At 38.4% G+C, this 22,045-nt stretch overlaps 1 protein-coding gene across 1 annotated transcript; it reads right to left on the bottom strand.

The window, feature by feature from the left end:
- Window positions 1-1,422: 1,422 nt before the first annotated feature.
- Window positions 1,423-21,657, bottom strand: prkg2 (protein kinase cGMP-dependent 2). The gene is made up of 19 exons (XM_055039482.1): window positions 21,604-21,657; window positions 19,675-20,185; window positions 15,170-15,336; window positions 14,627-14,740; window positions 11,320-11,425; window positions 10,674-10,737; window positions 8,107-8,184; window positions 6,523-6,617; window positions 5,944-6,012; window positions 5,673-5,771; window positions 5,403-5,553; window positions 4,804-4,940; window positions 4,203-4,292; window positions 3,904-4,045; window positions 3,052-3,215; window positions 2,850-2,972; window positions 2,704-2,766; window positions 1,953-2,019; window positions 1,423-1,616 (listed from the first exon to the last, which is right to left on the bottom strand). The coding sequence occupies exons 2-19, from the start codon at window positions 20,175-20,177 to the stop codon at window positions 1,521-1,523; spliced, it is 2,328 nt and encodes a 775-aa protein (XP_054895457.1). The 5' UTR covers window positions 20,178-20,185; window positions 21,604-21,657; the 3' UTR covers window positions 1,423-1,520.
- Between the last annotated feature and the right edge of the window lie 388 nt (window positions 21,658-22,045).

Raw genomic sequence — 22,045 nt, forward strand, 5'->3', positions numbered from 1 at the left:
AAGGAAAACAGAGATTTACAAACTTACACGTATGTACACACAAAAGGAAAATCCAGGCCATATTGAGTCTGTGCTCCTCGGCCTCCTTGCGTTTCAGATTATCAACACCGCAGATGGAGCGCGACCCGCCTGAAGAGGCCCACCACCGCAGCGTTTACTTGGGTATTTGTGAATATTTCTTAGCTCAGGCACATCGCCACGAGACGCTCACACTTTATAATTTTGGCGGAGGAGGTGTTTGTGTTTTTAAACCTGTCAAAGTCTTGTTGGGAGGCGTGAGGATAATGCGGTTAAAACAAGGGACACTTGATGTTTCTTAACAGCAGAGTTTTCCAGCTCAGCTTGTTGAGAGGAATTTCACAGGTTAGTTGCAGCTTAACATTTGTTCACGCATACAGGGCTGTGAAAGTATTTATTCGTTTCAGATCAGCAAACTAAATTTAATATCCGTCAAAGAAAACTAGAGTAAATACAGAGACGAGAAGAAACTGATGAATCTCAGTTTTAATGTTCAGTTTCACTCGCCAAACTCAAAGTAATGCCTGAACCATAAAATAAATACATAACTTAAAACTTATCTGACAATATGAAGCAACATCATCTAAAATAATTCAAGAACAATAAAAAAAACAAAATGAAAAAAAAAAATATAAATCACTGAGGCTTTGGGATTTCAGTGAACTAAGGTGAGAGCCGTTGATTAATGAAAGAGAAAACATGATAAACCTTCCAATGAATGGCTGATCTACCAAAATTACTCCGAGAGATCATCAACAACTCAGGAGGTTCCAAAAAGAACCAAGAATATCTAAAGCTCTGCAGGTCTCTCGCTTCCTTTACAGTCAGAGTTCATGATTCAAGAATAAAAACTGGGGAAAAAATGGACTCAATTTAAAAGTTTCATGGCCAGAACTTCTGTAGACCCAAAAGAACACAAAGCTCAATCTCACAGTTACCCAAAAATATTTTCATGATCTGTGAAACTTTAGAAAAAAAAATCATTGGTTTTACTGCTGTACAATGGCTACTGGAAAAAACAAATGTCTTGTCGTTGACGTTCCAACCAGAAACCACTTACTGCATTCTTGTTGGTTGTGCAGGAGGCTTCACTTCTGCTTTTCAAACATGTACAATTGTATAATTGCACATCTGTTTGTAGCCATTTTTAACTTGTGAGTCGAGTTTGTGGGTGTGGCCAGCAGCAGCTTATTTGGTCTTAAAGTAACAAGAGGCCCTAAAAAGGCTTATTCTGAAAGGAGCTCAAAATATATATCACCAACTGAGCAGATTAAATCTCATTAACTAAGAATGATTTTGTGCAAAACTATAATGAACATGTTTTTTATAGACCATAAACTTGTCCTAACCTGTTCAAGGAAGCATAAAGGGCCACCTATAAAGATTTTTAAAGATGGGTATTATTTTAAATGCCGTTACAATCTCTGTCTGGCATGTCTCTGTGTTTGATGCAGTCGGGTTTAGAAATCACCGAGAGCAGCAGAGTCGCCACAAAGAAACACTCAAAAGTCCATGTCCCAACCAGACAGCTCATCAGGAGGACTGTCCTCATCTGGAGGGTATTTATCAAAGTAACTGTAGTCAGTCGGTCCGCTGAGCTGAAGAGGAGAAACAGAAGAAAAGGATTTCCTTATAAAGTATCTGGACTCCTGAGACAAAGTAAGCAGGAAACACGTGTGTATTTATACAGATGCATATATAGAAAAGTGATTGGATTACTGGGATTGGAAATATCAAGAGGATGAAACAAGAAACTGAGAAGCTGAGGGAAACGTAACGGAAGGAATGTCTGAACTAATGAAAGACGAAAGAACAAAGAAACATTTTTGATTTATTTGTTTGCAATAGTTAAACTGTTACTTTAGATTAGGATCAAACAACGAGGATCTCACTAGTGCCATAACATTCATGTTTAAATAGAAATTAATACTTACTTCTCTTCTTAGTGGTGATGGTAATGTTCTCGCCTTTAGTCCCTCCCAGTTGAATCCATTAAACCACCTTAAGACAAGTTATTTTAAAAAATCCTTGGAAGTTAGTTTAATTTTATTTAAGCAAGAACTAACGCAGCCGTATATTAAAAATTAATGTTTGATCGCCAACTTTTTTGTTAATTTGATGTGATTAAATAAATACAAATCCTATCAAAAGTACAAACTGATTTAATGTAATGAAATCAGTATCATTTTAAAAAATACCTTGAATTTTTATTACTTTGAGTGGCATCTTTACAAATTTCCTTGCATCTGTTTTTTGTTTTAAAGAACAACCGCTAAGTGAGTAAGAAATTATTTTCATTAAGCCATGCACTGCAAAAACACAAAACCTTAGCAAGTGGTCTAGTTTCTAGTTATTATCTTATTTTAATTAAAATGAAACAAAACTAACTTACAAGTAACTTTTCAGCACAGGGTTGCAACATTGATTAAAAGTATTGGCAGATTATTTCAATTTTAACAAACATTTTCCCCATGCCTTAAGTGAAATTAATCTTCCAGTGATACTTTTAAATTAATATTAAGAAGTTAGTTATTTAAAACAAGCTCCTATATCTTGATGTAAAGTTACTTGAAAGTTATTTTAGTCTTATTTCCTGTGAACTTGGTAATATTTGGTAAGGTGTTCTTGCACTAAACAGCAATTATCTAATCAGATTAGCACTAAACTGGGTCAGTGCCTTCTCACCTGTGCTTCTTGATGTCAGTGATTCCATTTTTAAGGTTGCCCAGTCGCTCCGCAGGGTTCCTCCTGCAACGTAATGTGAAGCCACAGCAAATCATTGAGCTCAAACTGAAAGAATCACGATGTTCACCATAACTCATCCTGCCCACCTGCACAGTTTGCGGATGAGGTCCTCTGATCTTCTGGTGATCTTCTTGGGGAAATCCATCTTCTCTATTCCCTTCAAGATGAACGTATACGTCATCATCTGGTCGCTTCCTGAGAACGGGGGACTGTGGGGTTCCAGAGAAACGGATGGTAATCGTTTCTGTGGCCGTCAGCAAACACCGTGACCCGAGCGCGTGCACTGACCTCCCAGTTAGCAGCTCAAACACCAGGATGCCGAGGGCCCAGAAGTCCACGCTGAAGTTGTGGCCCTTGTTGAGTATGATCTCTGGGGCCACGTACTCAGGGGTGCCACAGAAGGTCCAAGTCTTCTGGCCAGATCGGATCTTTTTGGCAAAACCAAAGTCAACCTGGAAAGGTAATAATCGTCAGTCAGATTTTAAAAAACAGCAGGATTTCACTCTGTTACTCTTCTGATCCTCAATAACAAGGCCTTTAATCCAGATGATGATAAAACATTTCCTTTGAAACTTCAGTCTCAGAAATGATGAGAATTAAAAAAAATTATTTTTAGGTGACAACAATTAAGCGTTTAGCAATTTAAGCCTAAAACCACTGACATTTTTTCAACCATTGTGCTGCAACTTCTGTCATTCATATGAAAGAGGCGAGTTAACTTTTTCACAACGTGCAAAACTCTTAACTGATAAATATGTCTAACTTTTTTTTAAAATATAGTAAAAAAGTGACTCATACTATTGATCTTCATGTCCCACCACAAATTCCCAACTGTATTCAAGACCTGGACTTTGACTAGGCCATTCAAACACAGAAATACTTTGATATATTATGTCGTTATAGCTCTGGCTCTAAGTTTGGACTCTTTATCGCAAGTTTTTGTCAACGATTAACCAGTATTTAGCTCCATTCATCTTTGTCTCAACTCTGGCATGATGCTGCCACCACTGAGGATCAACACAGGGGATGATGATGTGCATCATCTTTCTGGAGGACAGAAAGTCGTCCAGAAAGTCATCTTAATTTTTTCCATTTTGGGACAAAAATTAAGATGACTGAAATAAAGTGAGAACTAATTACCAGCTTTATGTATCCCTCTGAATCCAGCATCAGGTTCTCAGGCTTCAGATCTCTGTAGAGGACACCCTTACGATGGAGATACTCAAAAGCCTCCGTCACACAACCGACACAGAATTTGGCAGTGGGCTCATCGAAGCTTCCCCTGAAGACAAAAGAGCCAAAGTTAGAACAGCTCCAAAAATATACAAACCATTTATGATGGCAGAACCTGTTTTTAGGTGGTTCAGGATTTCACTGCACCAAAATGACTTAAAGCAGGCGACTTTGAAGAAATGTTATAAAATATGGAGTTTTCTCACCTGTCTCTGAGGAGGCTCCAGATCTCTCCACCTAAACAGGCCTCCAGCAGCATGTAGACATATTTATTATCCCTGAAGGTGCGATACAGTCTGGAGAAATAAAGATAAAGTAATGAGCAAAAACACTGAGCTTTGATTAAGATCAACTCAATCCCACTTGTAAAATTGTAAGTAAAATAGCTATCGTAACAATTTGTTTGATTTTGGCAGTAATTCAAAGGACGCTATATTTAGGAAGGTTGATAATTATGTGTCTACATGTTTTCACTGCAAACAAGAAAAGAAAATCTTTCACACACACAAATTTAGAAAAAGAAAACACAAGATGCTTAAAAAAAATAAAACGATTAAGAAGTTGTGTGACAAAAAAGGCTAAAAAAAGCTGCATCATGTCTGTTTTTTACATAATCTTTATAATCTCCTGTTCCAATATTTTTCTCAGCAGACATCTCAATATTCTTTGCCATTCTACACCACACAAAATATGTAATCTGCTCAGAGCCTTGACTGTGATCTCATCTAAAACTAATCTGCACTGGACAGTTTCTGCACGGAAGATGAAAATTTGAAATGCATTTCGAGGCCCAGCAGAGGCGCTCACTTGACAACGAAAGCCGAGCGAGCTTCAGCGAGGATTCTCCTCTCCGAGTGGATGTGTTCTTCCTGCCTGTTGTCCACAACATGCTTCTTTTTGATCATCTTCAGAGCAAAGGTCATGTCTTCACCCTTCACCTTCACCTGCACATGATGGTTACAGAGACGAATGTCTAAGAGCTCATTCATTTCTCAAAGCAGAAGGGTATGATTAATAAAAGTTAATAATAACTGATCTCTTGCCTAAACACAACCAGATTGTAAATTAAATTAAATGTTCCAGTATCCTGTAGTTTTTACATTAATTTTTTAAAAATGGTATATGTTCTTTTTTTCTAATTAATTAATACTTGTATCAATACATAATAAAATAAAAAGATTTGACAAACTAAACTGTACAAGTGTAATGACATCAGCATGAATATTTATGACCTTTCAAAGGCAAATCAGTATGAAGCAAACTGACTTTTGGGAACTTTCTAAATAAACTCAACATTTAAGGGCAGGGTCAGGGTTAACCTTATGAATGCGAGCTTCCACATGCTGGACGACTGCAGCGCAGTCGTTCGTTAACTTGGCCCACAGTCAGATCAGTTCAGCGCTTACCAGTTCTACACGTCCAAACCCGCCAACCCCCAGAGTAGCGACGACTTCAAGGTGATCAAAGGGCCTGGATGAAGAGAAGACTGACAACATTTCCTTCAGCTGGACGAAATCAGATGACAGCGGCTGGCTCTGGTGCCGAGACACAGACTTTCTGGATGATAGAGACAGACAGAAGGGTTGCATTTAATCCAACTGGTCCAAGTTATCACTTCTTTTATTTGTGCAATTTTCATTCCAGTAGCTGATCTAAGCTTTAGACATTGGACCTACTTTGCATGTCTCTTCTTGTCGTCCCGATCAAGTGTCGCCACATAGCCTTCGAGGTGTTTCTGCAGCTCATTGAAGTTACCCACAGTATGATCAAATGTCCTACCAAAGCAACAACTGCACGTTAAGAGATGCACTACTAGAATGACAGAAATTTTTTCAGTTTTTTATTCACATCTCACTCCGTTTCATTTTCAGCTGGTATTTGGCATTTTTCTTGAATCTACAAAGCAAATTTCTTTGTGTTCGTTTCACAACCTCTAGAGCTACTCACTCTCTGTCGATTACAAGGCACTCCACCCCGTTCTCATCGGCAATGATATTGGCTGACCTGACGTCATCACTGGAAAACACAACAAAAATGTAAGCATGCATACAAATGTAAGAACTCCATTTCTGTTTAAATGTCATTCAAAAATATGCAGCTCAAAAAATTGTCTGACTTAAAAACATTCTGTAGTAATAAATTAAAGCAACTTTTAAAATTCTATTCTTTGACAAACAAAGATCCACTCAGGCGGTGATCTTTTTTTTCTGTTTTTGGTCAAAACTCTGGGAGCAACATGTTGAATGAGCTGGACCTCCTTAATTTTTTATTTACACAAACTTGCACAGATATCATTATACTGATCCGACCTACTAAAAATAAAAGCATGCCCCTGGAATCGTTTGTTGTTTTATTCTTTTATCCATCTTAATCAAAATCCTCTTTTATCAAATCCTGCAGTGAATAGTTTTTTTTTTTTTTTACATTATGCAACAGTCAGCCAAATTAAATATACCAACTTCTGGTATCTGTAGGTTACAGTAATAAAACAAAGTTTATTAAGTTCTTATTATGTAGCAAGTTTACCTTATGAGTGCTTTTTCTCCAAAGTAGTCCCCCTTCTGCAGCGTGTTTATGGTCTGTGGCAGTTTGTAGGCCTCTGTGGTTTGGGTCACCTTCACCTGCAGGAGGCAGATTTAAGTCTCTGGTTAAGCTTTTACAGGTGCTTTATACTTTCTCTGACTATTTTTACATGCATCGTAAAAACAAAACAAATTGTGTTAAAACTTGAAAAGTGACATTTTCAATAACAGTAATCCAACCATGATGGGAACATGCATGATTAAGCGGCACTGATGCGCGCCTATCCAAATAAACGTATTAATTTTAAGGGGATCTCTCTCAGTAGAGGGTTTCTTTCTTTGTTTGTTGCTTTTCTGATTGCAGTCTGAAGGTATTCGACAGCAACGCTTTCAGCGTTGACAAACTTCTCCATAATTTGGTAGGCTGTAAAAACCCAGCGGCCCACCGTGGTTGAGGTCAAACATCCCACTCTTGGCATCATTACCATTTAAGATGCACCACAATGACATCACAGCCTTAATGGCCATGAGTGTGTTTTAGCTAAGAGTCTCATTTGACCTCTGTGACCCCTCACTTCCCTTGTTTTTCCTGTTGGCAGCCACTCTCGGGGTTTATTCCTTCCCTGGTCAGAGGGCACCACAGGGGGCGGAGGAGCCATTTCCTGTATTAGCCCCCCTTCATTCCAAACAACAGACCTCTCACCCAGGCTGGTTGGGTCTGCCGTCTCATATGGACCTATTAAGGCATTTTAAAAAATTCCCTTGTGGCCACCTCCAACCTTTCCACGTCGTTATCGGGTTGCTGAGTGATCAGATGGAGAAGGAGAGCGGGTCACAGACCTGAACCGCCCGACACTCTCACACAGCTCCAAGGACAAAACCAGGAGGAAAACGTACTACAATTAAAATATCCCACTAGATATAACATTTTTATTGCAAGTTATGTCTGATGTAGCAACAGTATATGTTTTTTTAATCATATATTGATCATTTCAATGTTATTTATCCAAATTTTCTTGTTTTCCTCTATATGTTAATCAGCAGGTTAAATTCTAGAGGAAAAACACAGATGTGCTTCTTCAAACACTTCAAAAATAAAATATTTTTTCTAGCCTGCAAACTTCTTAAATAACAAATTGTTCAATGCAGGTTCTGAGTTCAAGTCAAGTTAATTTGTATTGCACATTTCAGCAACAAGGTTGTTCAAATAGTTTATATTCTGCAGACATCAATTATGAAACACAAACATAATTGTTTTACAAAATTCTCAAAAAAAAACAAATATGTTGATCAATGTTCCAGCAACTGCTAATCAAATCAAAGTCTGAACAGGTGAGCTTTGAGCCTTGATTCAAAGAAATTCAGTGTTTCGGCTCTTTTGCAGTTTACTGGAAGTTTGTTTCAGATTTGCGGATCTGCATTCAGCAACTTTCCTGCAACCCTTCGCTGCATCTCTTCTCCAACTCAATTGTGTGCGTTTTAGTAGAGAAAGAAAACTTAGATTAGTCAAAACCAGATTCTGTTGGTCAGACTTCAATGAAAACCTGTTACGATATCGCCTTGATTTCATTCGGTGTTCGTTATTTACCTTTCCCTGGGCGATGATGTAGAAGGTGCTGCCCTCCTCTCCCTGTCGGATGACGTATTCTCCTTTGTCATAGTATTCCTGAGGTGAAAATGGGTCGGGGTGGGACAGCAGTCAGAACCAAGGCTTTTTAGAACTTGTCCTCTTCATACATAGCCTAACCTGACCATATTAAGTCATCTACCCCAGGACTACTTAACTGTAAACCAACCAAAATCAAGAAGAGACATGAAATATCACAAGTAGCACAAATAGAAAAAATGTTTAAAGTATTCTAATAAATAGTAATTTAAAATTGCATTTTATATTCTGATAAGTTGAGACACAGCTGCCTTTTGTAACGCACAAGAGCTGGAACAGAAGTAAAGTCATTCTTCAGTCGTCTTAATGTCACTCATAAATCGAAGCGACACGTAAGATGTATTCCTCTTCTGTTGTGTCAGTCAGCTCTTTTTGCAGAAACTGGTGCCTTTATTTTTGAGAGCCAGTGAGAGCCAGTGTAAAACTTCTAGAAGAGATGAAGATGTGCAAAGAAGGTCAGCAGGATGAAGTATAATCTGGGACCAAGCAGGTGTGGCCACGGTCCACCGCTGCATTCCTTTTGACTTTAAGGGGACATTGTCGAAACCAAATCACAGCAACTCTGTGTAAACATTCCCTGGTGTTTACTGTCAATGCTCTTGACACAAGTGGCATTTTCCTTGGGCGTCCACGATTGTTTACCTCCCGTTTACGCTTCAGGAGAGCCTAGTTTAACGCCAGGCTGTGACAGCGGAGACAACATGCCAAGGTTTTGTTTATAGAGCCTGTCCGGATGATGCAGAAGCTGTTCAGTGGATGGACAGCATCTGAACTGTGTCCTGGGTTTGTTATAACAGACCGCAAAGTCAGAATTTTAAATGAGCTAAATGTTTCCAGAAAGGGAAAAAAAAGGAACATGGCCCACAAGAAACTCAAAAGTGTCTCTTTTCCTAATATAGGTCCAACCGTTCTGTTTAATCTGAACATTTGAGTTCCACTTATTAGGTTTGGTTATGTCAGTGGTGAACATCGACACTCACTCTTCGCTTTCTGTGTCTATATTAGGTTTGCCTCCAGCTCAGTTATTCTAATTGGCTTTCCATCGATCAGCCGCAGCCTATGTTTCAACAGCAGCACTTGGTCTCTACTAGCGGCACCGTAATGGGAGTAAACCAGTTTGAAGACGACACCAGTCCTCCGCAGCCCCCAAGTGGACTGGTTTTTAACTGCAGTCTGTGTAAAGATGTTCAGCAAGGGTATCTTTGTTTCAAAACAGATAAAACGTAGTTGTTAGAAAACTCTTTGCACAGGAGCAATTTGTAAAAATCGAACAAATATTTCCAGCCATACACTGTGATAAGGGTAAAGTCTAAAAATGCAACAATGAGAGAAACATAATAATCAAGTTTGTCTCTGAATATGTAAAGTAAAGAAGAATTGTCGTCCATAAAGTTCAGCTTAAGTTGGACATAATTTATGATGATGGTGAGTAGAAATTAGAGGATGGATGGATTAAATGATAAATAAATGGATGGATAGAATCAAGTCTGTAAATCTAAATTTTTTCTCTACATTCTGTTTCTTTGTACAGATTCAGGTCTAGAAATTCAGATTTTTTTCTTGAATATTTTACTTTTCGCTCACATATTCTGGCCTCAGCTGACGCGTCGCGTTTACAATAGATCCTGTTTTTACTTCCAATCAGCTCAACACGCTTTGGAAACACGTCAACTTTTCAGATTCAGTTCCAGGAATTCAAACTAACTTCCAGAGTTCATATGACATTTCTCAAATGGTGATCTGTTCCTGTTCATACAAACAGATGCCTGTAAATCCCACCAAACTCCATTCTACAAAAAAGAAAAAAAAAAAAAAGTTTTTCACAAATCTGTAGTGATTCTCTGAACATCTGCTCCTTTCTCGGGTCACAACTGGCCCCCCGGGCCGGCAGAAAGAATTTCACCCACACTTGAGAGTAGCAGCATAATCAGCCAACGTAACAAATGTCCTTGAAATTTGCACTGCGAAAAGAGGCTGAGAAAGCAGTTTTTTGCCCCGATGCTGGCAGGTTCTGCTCAGCTTTTTTCCCTTTCTGTAGATGAAATACAATGCTTCTGCAGGAAGAGCTGGAGTCACCCTCAGTCTCCTGCTTGTTTCACAGCTACACACACAATTTCACACACTTGTGTCATCTCACACCAAAAGCCTGTCCCTGGCACATCTTTAAGAAATCACTCGTCCCCCATTTGAGTAAACACTTTCTGGGGCCTTAGTCAAATAATTAGGGTAACAACATACAGCACCCGGCGATGACAGGAATAATATCGGCCCCGTTCATCAACAAGATAAATCTGGGAGTTCTTGCAGACTGGAGCTAGAATGAATTTGCTGACATGCAGTAATGGTATATGGCCAAACGGTAATGATATTTTGACAGCCGCTATCTGCAGTGCTCCTGGCTCCTAGGAGCTGCCAAGACTTGTGCAATTCATGTAAAAGTCTAATTGTCCTTCAAATAGAAATGGAGATAGTTTGACAGAATAACTTACCACCTCCAGGCAGTCGACTATTTTGCTTAGCTTGTCGTCGGGTAGATTAGCCAAGAGTGAAACACTGAACAAAAGAAAGAACAGGAGAAACAATAAGTTAAGGCCACTAACTAAACTTTTATAGTTTGTACCAAAACTATAATTTAACAAACAGATGAACAAGTCAAATGTGCACATGCACAAATCATGAGCAGGAATGTTGTTAACTTCAGGATGGTCAGGGTTTGTTTTAATACAAACTGGAATGTATCACAGAGACATTATAGATAGGAAAAAAAGAGTACATTTCCACCAAAAGCTCTGAACACTCTAACATTTTTGAGTTTGAAATATCAAAGATTTGCTGGAATTAACTATTTAATCTCAACTTTTGCAACTCAGAAATGTCCATGTTTAAAAATAAATAAATTTAAGAAGTTTGCGTCAGCACTTGTGATGGAGAGGCCAGATTTGTATCTGTGTCAATGAGTGTCAAAATCACTACAAGGGCCACAAATGGTTCCTGGGCCGCACTTTGGACACCCTTGTTCCAAAACCTTGAGTCACACGTTTTGAAGGTGAGATGAAAAGTATGCATTTATTTTCATAATTTTATCTGACCATTTTCCAGATCACATTCGCTCTTTGGTTCAGCCTCAAGTCTGACCTTCGCAGGAAGTTGCGGTACTGTTCGTGCCGCGTCTCAGCCGTCCTCCTCATAATGTTCTGGAACGCCTCCCGATCCAAAGCCCACGTCCTCACTTTGTTCACCGCTATAAAAAGAAGCACAATTTGCCTCAGGAAGGAGGAAGTGGCTGTGACAGTTTGACATGAGTCAGTAGCAGAGATAGCGTTCCACTGCCGAGCCAAACTGTCAAAGTCTTTCCAGTTCACCTGGAACACTTGAGGTCGCCGCAGAGCTCCTTCCTGAAGGTCTGCCGCTCACCAGTAGTTGATTAAATATACAAACCTCAAACAGACCCGACACTGCAAGTGGCATTTTACTCAAGAAAAGGGAGCAGAGGCAGGTAGTGAACCCAAAAAAGACTAGCAACATATTTTCACTGAAGTAAAAGTAACTGTCCAAGAAATTACTTTATTTAATGGGTTGTGGATAAGACATTAACCAAGAAATCATGATCTGACATAAATGTTATAAAAGTATCACTGATTAAACTTAATCACGGTCTAATAAATTTATGTCAGACCGTGGTCCTTAAAATTCTGTTATTTTGAGGACCAAACAAAATGATAATTCATATAGGTAACAAAAACATGTTTGTTTTTCACTCAGTGGGTTTGAAAATTTAGAAATTTTACTCAAGTAAGAAGAGTAAAATACTTCGTAATAACATTACCCGAGTAAAAGTAAAAAGTGGAGTATAGTGTACTTGGGTAAATGTAACCAGTTACCACCCAACTCAGGCAGGGAGGAAAAACGCAATCAGGATGCAAAGCTTTGGGTATCATGTAAAGCTTAGGTCAACACAACCACGGAAAAGGCAGCTCACCTCATCATCCCCGGTTTCCCAGACCTCTCAGAAGTCAGCAAAAGAGCTCAGAGGAAGTCGGATCACATTCAGGAATCCAAAGTGTTTTAAAGATTTATTTCAGGATATGATTTAAAACAAAGCAGCTGGCCTGACCTGGCATATCCTGTTCTGTGTTCACTTTAATGCAGCTTCATCTCAAAGTTGTGGAAAGAGTCATCATTATTTATAGCAGAGGGGGAAAAAAATCTAATTTTGGTAAATTCTTGAAAATTAATTTACTTGGATGCTGAAATTGCAGCAACACTTCAGAGATTAAAGGCTTTATCTCAAGTTAATGAACCTCTGTTAGTATTTTTGTGTATTTTAGACCAAAGAATAGGATTTTGACACAGCATTTAGTGCGCTGGTTGTGAGGAGAAATTAACAAATCAATGGTAGGGAAGCTGAACTAAATGAAAACCTGCCTCATGTCTCCACCGGGAGGCAGCGCAACTGGAGGAAAAACGCTGCAGGCTTTCTTCTAAAAAAAAAAAAAAAAAGAAAAGTAAGGCAAAAACTGCAGGGATTTTTTTCCCCAGAGATTTTTTTTTTCCAGAGATAGATCCGGAGCAATTAAGAGAAAGTTAAGGTTCAAATTTTGAGGTTTTTAAGACACAAAATGAGGAAAATGAATCTGACCACGTAATGTGACGGGATAAGCCATTAAGACCATAAAAATAAACAGGTAGACTAGTTGAAAGCATGACCTGGTTAATTCCCATTAAAAGAAAGTTGCAATAATCCAACCAGGAGATTATAGAAACATGGATTACTGACTCCAAGTCAAGCCTGGAAAGAAGAGATTTAATCTCAGAGAGATGAAAAAATAAGCAATGAAAGAAATCACAACCTCTCCATAAAGCCAGCATGTTAATGCCAGAGATATTTTGATTTTTATCATCTGGCAAAAAACGAAATGAAAAATATGTTTTTGACACTTATCTTTGTCCAAATTTTAGACATGCATTTCTTTTATTGATCACTGGTTGCAGTGATAAATTTCTTTAAGGTTCCTTGCAGATACCAGTTTATTTCACCAGGTGGCACACTTTTACCAAATAGTGGAATGTAATGTGAACAAGTTATGCATATACATGTTGGATATGATAAATTGATGTAGTGACTTGTTTCTAAAATCAATGACTCTTGAAAATGGGACAGAATAGAGAAGTGATGATCGACACAGTAACTCACAGCTGCACATATTGTACCCTGACCGTGTGTTTTGGCCCCAGGTAAACATTAGCACTAGCACTGCACTCAGACGCAGCAGTGAAGCTCAGCTGATGTCATTTTGCTGAATTCAAACACAGAATTAAACCGGTGGCAGAAGAAATGATGTTTTTCTGGAACCAAAATTCAGAAAACTAAAAATAAGCAACCCTGAGTATCAAGATGACTTAACAGTTTAAAAGAAAAATGCAAGAACAGGTAACTGGACAGATGGATGCAGCTGAGTAAATATCAAAAAGATAATAAAGGAAGATCAGAGCAGCTGAAGAAATTTGAGGGGAATTAAGAAAAATCAGAAAAGCAACAACAAACACAAACCCACAGAAACTACGGTCTTCAAAAGGATCCAGATCTCTTTCTTAATCTTTGTCACATTCACTACCCAGCAGGACAGAGAAACCAAAAATACAGCCAGTGCCACAATCCAGTAGTTAATGTCAAAGCATATTCATCTTTTAGAATGGCCCAGTCAAAGTTCAGACCAATATCCAATTTAGATCTGTGCAAGACTTGAAAACTACTGTTTGCAAACTATTTTTCAAAGAAGAAAGGGTGAAAATTTCAGCTTCCAGATGTGTGAAGATGGTGGAGACGCAGCTCTAGTTACAGTGAACGGTGTTTCTTACAAACTGTTGACTCATTTTAAAGGAGAAAATGTTGAAAACCATCACACAAAATCTCAACAAAATATGTCAAAGTTGCCGTCTGGAAAATCTGAAATGGTTTAAATACTTTTAGATGGCACCAACGTGAACATAGTGAACAACGGAAGGAAACCTATAATTCTCCATCTTTTTGTGAAGTGCATATAAATCTGCTTACTACTAGATTAGCATATATTTTTATTTTTATGACCAAATCTTTTTAATCCATGCTTGTATGTTTGGAGGTGACTTGATAAACTTTCCTGAGCTCTGTGTCTCAAACCGGGCAGGTCTGCTTGTTCCACTCATCCTGGGACACAAACTGGGACACAGACATCAGGCTCTGCGAACGCAGCCTGGGCTGACTGGGAGGAAGAAACGGGACGCTGATCCAGACGGGTGTTAAACTGTGTTTGATCATGTCTGACACATTGTCACAAGCTCTACCCCCACAGGGCTCAGTCTGTTTGACAGCGATAGCTTCAGCCTAAAAACCTAAAGAAATCCATACAACTAAGAGGACAATCAGTGTTCAGAGCAGAAAAAACGAGGAAAAAATCTTTACCTCGGACTGATGCTGTTCGTGTGCAGTTGTACAGGATGGCCAACTCCCCAAACGCGGTCCACACCGTTATTGATGTGAGCAGCTTGTTTTGCTGAAACACTTCCAGCTTCCCATCTGGAAAAAAAAGACATTTAAAAATGTCCGTCAACCTTTGGTCTGATCTCAAACAAATGTGTAAAACAAACAAAAAAAAAATTTAATTCATTCATATAAGTTGAATTAATTCATTTGGAGATCTTGGATAAAAAATTAGGAGATGTTTTGGTCTCAACTAGCCCCCTTTTTTGAAGGACAATTTTGTTTACAGAGACTTCAGAATTAATTTTATTTATTATTTTGTTTATTTATTTTGAATATTTAAGATATCTTCCAGTGCTTAATGTTCAAAAGAATTGAAAGTTTATTGATTTTTAAGAATGTGCATTGTTATTATGCCACTACCATTATATTATAAACCACAATAACATCATTTATCTCAATAACTTCTGGGACAATTTATCGTCCATCCAGATTTGTAATCATGACAGACCCAGGTGAGCTTACCTGCCAGGACAAACAGATGGTTCCCAGGTTCTCCCTGCTTGATGACGTACTCGCCGTGCTGGTAGCTGCATTCATACATGCACTCCACCATGTCTTTGATCTGCTGCAGCTCCAGACGCTTCAGGTACTGATTCTTGTTCAGGGCGTCTGTCAGCAGCTTCTTTACGCTGTCAAACACACAAAGGGTTAAACGACTCAATCTGATCCTCATTGTTTAGGAGATGCATCTGATCCTCATTGTTTAGGAGATGCAACATCATTTTCATAATTTGAAGCATTGCTCTGATTATCTGTTCTTTTAGCAGAGTCCAAATTTCTTAAGTTTAAGTCCTGATGCATTGAAAGAAAAATGAAGCAGGTCTGATTAATGGATGCTGAATATTGTTGAGAACACATAATTCTGTGTTCATCTCTTTTAGCTAATTGCAAAGAGATAAAATTATTTTCTTCTAGCTGTTGCCAATGGCTTGAGATACTACTTTTACAGATGCATTTTGAACCTGTTTTATTAAAAATATATATATTCAACTAAAAATAAAAACATTGTCACATTCATAAGTCATTGCTTCAGGCAAAGAAAAAAACCATAATTAAATACATTTCATTATTTTAGGAAGGTGATATGCTGATAAAGAAAAGAAAATAATCAATTGGGGGGAGAAAAAAAGTAGCAAAGCAAGAATATTGAATTTGATTCAGACAGCCAAAAGTCTGGATGCCACCACTCTGAAACAGCAACCCCAGCACTTTGGATAGAAGTGGGGTGAAAAAAATGTAATAAAAATCATCATCACCTAACTAATTTTTATGTTCATCATTTCCCTCTGTTATTCCTCCACCTCAGCCCACACTGGTACAACAATGAGCCACCAGCACTCCCACATCCTCATTACTCACTTTTTTAATCTGAGCCATAACCATTTGCTGCCTCTGAATACGTTTAAAGTAAAATGGTGAAAACATAAAAATCATCATCTGTAAAAGTTTACAGACGTTCATTTGAAAGTTACTTCCTTTAGTTGTTGGTGTGTATATTCACCTTTCTGTGTGTCAGAAATGTTATTTTTCAGAGTAGATTTCCTGGTGTCCTTCGCTCTTACCTTGCAGAGTCATTATTCTGTCACGATTACTCACAGAACAGAAGGATGTTTCAATGGGTGCTTCAGTTCGTGGTTATATAATCTACACAGGGATCATTAGCAACATATGTTTTAAACATGATTGCATAAGGAGGGCGACGCTGCATGCATTGTTCAATCATACAGCAATCATCCAGCAGAAGCAACAGAAAGACAAAAGGTAATTTATCCTTTGATTTGGAAATGCAAAGCAGGCTTGCAGCAGCTGATGCTACTCCGACGCTGTTTATGTAATATGAGGGTCTTTAACCTTTCAGTTCTCATAAAAGCCTGATGTGCAAAGTTCAACAGAAAAAAACAATGTGCTAAAAAGCTTTCAGAATGTTTGTTTTTAACAGAGCTATGAAGCAACAGGAGCAGCAGAACGAATGATCTGAGAAGATAGGTGATAACAAAAAGGATTTGTTCTTTAGCAGGTAAGTTTTATTAAATCTATGGGCAGAAAAATAAAAAATAAAAGTGGAAAATTTGTGTGTAAAAAGGATTATAGAGCCACCGTTAGCTCTACAATCTATTAAAAATACTCAGCTGATCATCTGTTCCACTTTATCAGCTTCATTATTGTGGATTCACTTTGGCCCACATTTGTTTCTGCACTGTACAGCATCATTATTAGGTTACGGTTTGAACTTTGACTGGGCCGCTGCCAGCACTCAGTCGATTTATTGCCGAGTTTGGGGTCATTGTTCCGGTAATGACCTGGTTCGGGTCAAGCTGCAGCTGTCAGACAGATGGACTCATTTGACTTGAGAATAATTCGGTAAATAAAGGAGATACTGTTCCCAGTTCCTCTGGCAGCAAAGCACTCCCAAATCATCACCTCTCCACCACCGTGCCTGATGGATGGCTTGGTCTTCTCCAAACATCACTACTTTGGAGTCTGTTTTCCAAAGAACAACCGTCCAGTCTTGCGTTACATTTCTCTATAAATCCACTCTGTGCTTCCATGTTCCTTTTATAACAAAGATTGGCTCCACTTGTATTTATGCACAACAATAATATGTTTTATGATTTATAATAAAGTCCCATTCTACCACCAGAAAAACACGTTTCCCAATGTTGCAGTAAAATATCTCAGTAGCTCTTTATTTGAAGGGGTATGCATAAATAAGACTGACATGACACCATCATAAACATGAAGCAGTATTCTTGAATGTTTATGACTTTTGTCATAAAGTGTCATTCTGTATATAATCCCACTTTTAATGCAAAGCTGGCATTTTTAATGTAAGTGTTAATAAAATGTTGCATTGAAGATTTTATTATTTATCAAATGATGCAAAGTTGACACTTTCAATGCAACTTAAGTTCACATTAAGTGTTACTATTATCGAATGAAACTTCATGACAATTGTAAACATTTCTGAAGAGTTCTTCATATTCATCACGTTTATGACAATGTCATGTCAGTCTTATGCACTGCTTCAAATAACATCTTACCAATATGTCAACTATGATAAACTGACTTGCACTGATGCTGACCAAACTTGGACGTCAGTTTCCTGTTCGGTTTCTTCTTGCAATAAAACCAAGGCAGATTTTCCCATGTCAATGTAACCTACGGATTTGCATGCCGGTTTTTATAAACTGCTGAAGAAAAGAAAACACTGGGCTACTTTTAATCAGTTCAGGATACAGACTGGACTGCTGCTGCTAATTAACTATTTGTTTGCAATAGTCCCACAGTTCAAAATTAAGACTATAAATACATTAAGGACGTAAATGTCTTATTTTCTTCCTGCATCATATCAGACTGAACCACAGGGTGTTTCTCACCGTAGCCTCCTGCTTCCCATGTGCAGCCTTCTGAGATCAGATTACTTCCTAAATCCGATAAACCTTTGTTGGGGCGGGACATACAGTAACCCACCAGAGTAGCAAGAATCGATGAAATTACAGTTCAGTGGTAAAGAAAGTCAGTGTCATGCTCCGGTCTCTGCAGGGACAAACTTGGACGTATGCATGTGCGGCACTGTGAATTCATCTGTAGACTGTTTTATGTTCAAAGCTGAGGATGTAGATGGGCAGATAATATCAGCTGTAAGGATTCAGTTTTTCTCTAGGCTTCTTGAGCCTCAATGCTAAGATTTCCATTATACATAGAAATGAGGATTAATGCAGAACACTGCAAAAACACAAAATCCTACCAAGTATTTTTGGTTTAACTTCTAGTCCAAATATTTTACTTAGCATAAAATAGGAGTTTGTTTTTAACTCAACAATTCCTTAATATTGACAAAAACAGTACCAATTATAAATAAAATAATCTGCCAGAAAGCATTAGAGCTGTCACAATAAACTTTGCTGCTCAATAAATTGTCCCAGTCGCTATTTTCAAGTGTCACGATGATGCAAATTCACCCTCTTAAAGAGCAATAAACTTTAATTTTGTAAAGAGCACTTAACACTAAATCTCAAAGGCCTTTTAAATGTCCAAAATAAAGAACAGCAATAAAACACTGTGAATAAAATGGAGACATAAACACAACCAAACCATAAATAAACTGCTTTAAGTTTGTTCAATAGATGAGTTCACATCTATTGAACCTGCAGTTTGTCCCTGCAGAGACAGGAGAATGACTGTCTTTAATTTAGAACTGAACTGTAATCAATAAAAAAAATATAAATTTTCAGAATGGAAATTATCATGGTCATTTTAATTTATCATGCATTTAAAAGGCTTTTTGCAACAAGCTCGGGGTCTTATTTCAAGTGAACTAAGATGTTTGCACTAGAAACTAAAACCAAAATACTGAACAGAATACTACAAGTTCAGCTGTTCTCCAGACCCAAAATCTAGGCTCTGACCTGGTTCTGGGGATACAGAGCAGACCAGAACCAGAACCAGAACCAAACAGGCAGCATTCAGCTTCTATGCATCACAAATCTGGAACAAACTTCCAGAAAACTGTAAAACAGCAGAAACCCTGACTTCCTTTCAATCTCAACTAAAAACACACCTGTTTAGAATTGTATTTGAAATGTAATATGTAACAATGTTTATTCTATGTTGCATGACTTTGTGTTTATGATGTAAAGCACTTTGAAATGCCTTGCTGCTGAAATGTGCATTGATTGATTGATTGATTGATTGATTGATTGATTGATTGATTGATTGATTGATTGATTGATTGATTGATTGAACTGAGTTGTTGCTGAGCTTGACTGATAAGATTTTGTGTTTTTGCAGTTTCGGTCGGATTGAACCTAAACTGGTAACCAGCAGCTGGACATTGCTGACCTGAATAACGTTAATTTCTGCACAGTTTGTTTGCTGCCCACTTCCCTCCCACTCACTGCCCACTGAGCCAGTACAGACTGAGCCTCAGGGCTCGTCCCTGTCATCTCTGGAAACAGGAAGCTCACCTTGCATCCTTCGGTACCCGCGCCTTCTCAAAGGAGAACTTGGGCAGACTGCTGGACGTGGGTTCTGCCGACACGCCGGCTTTAGCTCCTTTCCTTCTGTTCATGGTCTCCTTGATACGGATGCTTAGCTTGGGACTGCTCTTTCCGCTGGCTCTGACAGAAGGCGGCCGCGATGTGAAGCCAGTCGGGGCGCCGCTCTTCAGAACGTCCTGCAGCTTATTGAGCTGGATGCATTTGTTCTGCAGTTCCTCACTGAGCTCGGACAGAACCCGGGTCTGCTTGGCCAGTTGCTCCTGAAGACCTTTGATCTGCTGCTCTTTGTCACACAGCTCCTCATCTTTCCGCCATCCTTCTCGCTCCAGCTCCTCCACGCGGGCTCTCAGGGAGTCCAGGGATGAATTTTTGAAGGCGCCGCAGTGGTCTTTGTGAGCTTGGCCGTTAGGGGTAGAAACAGAGGTGTCGGTAGGTTTGTAACGCTTTGATTTCATCGAGCCGTTCCCCATCTTAAGACCTAAAGGAGGTGAAAAATTATGAGGAAGGAATGTTTTGGTTTCATGACAATCATTTGTATTGGTATTTTTAAATAGAGAAGACATTGTACTGCAGAGAAAATTAATATTTTAATAAACAAAAACAATCATGAAGATCAAGGAACACACAGCATGACAATTGAAATGTTCCTACTGTGAATATGGTTTCTTTATTTCTAACACAAAATTTTGGTCTATTTTCTAGTTCAAATAATAAGATAGAATTAATTACAAGTAACTTTTCATCAAGAAATAGGAGCTTGTTTTCATCAATAATTTCTTGATATTGACAAAAAAGTACTTATTCTATTGGCAGATTATTTCATTTAAAAACAAGACATTTTCCCCTATTATAAGTTATAATATGCTAGTAGAACAAGTATTTTTTCATCAATATTATGGAATTATTTCTGACTGAAAACTTGCTTGTAAATACAGAGCAAAACCAAAAAAACCTGATGAATGCATAAGACTTGAAACTAATGGTGGAGGTTCAACATACAGGAGGAAAACTACAAGGAAATGGTTTAGCTCAAAGTGGTCCAGTCAAAGTAAAAAAACTAAATCTAGTTAAAAATTTACATTTAGACTTAAAAACAGATGTTCACTGACTGAGTTGAGCTGTTTTGCAAAAAAATGAGCAAAGGTTTCAGTCTCTAGATGTGCAAAGCCAGAAAAGACAAAACTCATATCTTCATAACGTCACATAATTTGACATGTAGATGTGGAGAAAACACCCAGGTCTGTTTGAGCAAACTGGGATTTCAAGCTGATGGCGCTGTGAGGAAACGGAGGATCCGCACAGAAAATAGTCAATGAAAGCGTCTTGTCCATTTATTATTCAGAAGGCAGGAAGTATTGCATTACATGTAGAGTCACTCTCAGTCTGCTCAGACAGCATCACAGAGATGATAGGATGGTCAGCATGAAATTACTGGAGGAAACAGCTATAAAGTCTGATTTTGGTGTCTGACATATGACTGAAACTGACAAACATTTCAGAAAACAATAATGTTGCTGTCTTGGCCTGCCGCCCACTCACACATGCAGCTGATTTTATTCATGACATTCCTGCTGAACAACGGGGTCGGATCTCACTGTAGTCCAAACTTTACACATACAAGCAGCAATTTTAAAACCCAGTAATATCTCTATCTTTTTTTTTTTGTTCTTTTGTACATTTCAATAATGTATCTGTTGACAAAATGATTTAAAGAAAATATAAATAAATGACGAGACTCGGTCTAATTTCTCGCTGTTGTAATCAAACCGCTCGCTAATTGGTGCCGGTTAGCCAATTAAAACATCAAAAGGGAGCGCGTGCACCTGCAACTTCAGGCAGGTCGCCATGCCGGTTCTGAACCGGCTGAGGTCGGGGAGACCTGCTGTCGGTTCTTACCTGGTTCTCCGCGGCAGCCTTCAGACGAGCCCAGCTGCGAGTTTACCAACAGAACCAAGCTGTTTGCACTGATTCATCGGGACAAACGGTCTGCCTTTAACTACAGCTCAGCTGCCTTCCCGTCCCGCCTCACTCTGCGTGCTGCGCGCGCTCCACGCTTACACCGTAAGCTGACGTCAGCGTCGATTTCATTTGAGAAATTATGCGAATAAATCAAATTGTATTCATGAATGTTTTTTTTTTCTGAATGCAAGAAATATAGATTTTTGTCATTTTTACTGCTTAAGTTTGAATTGTTTTTTTGTTGTTGTTGTTTTGTTTTTAAAAAGCACGACTCTGGGAAAAAACATTTTAAACACACTTTAAAATCTTTAATAGACAATTTTATAGCTTAATTTCATACTAATTGGGTTTAAATAAATTAACTGAAATCAAATAACAA

Source organism: Poeciliopsis prolifica, unplaced genomic scaffold, assembly GCF_027474105.1.
Source record: "Poeciliopsis prolifica strain line A6 unplaced genomic scaffold, Auburn_PproV2 SCAFFOLD014, whole genome shotgun sequence".
NCBI lineage: Eukaryota > Metazoa > Chordata > Actinopteri > Cyprinodontiformes > Poeciliidae > Poeciliopsis > Poeciliopsis prolifica.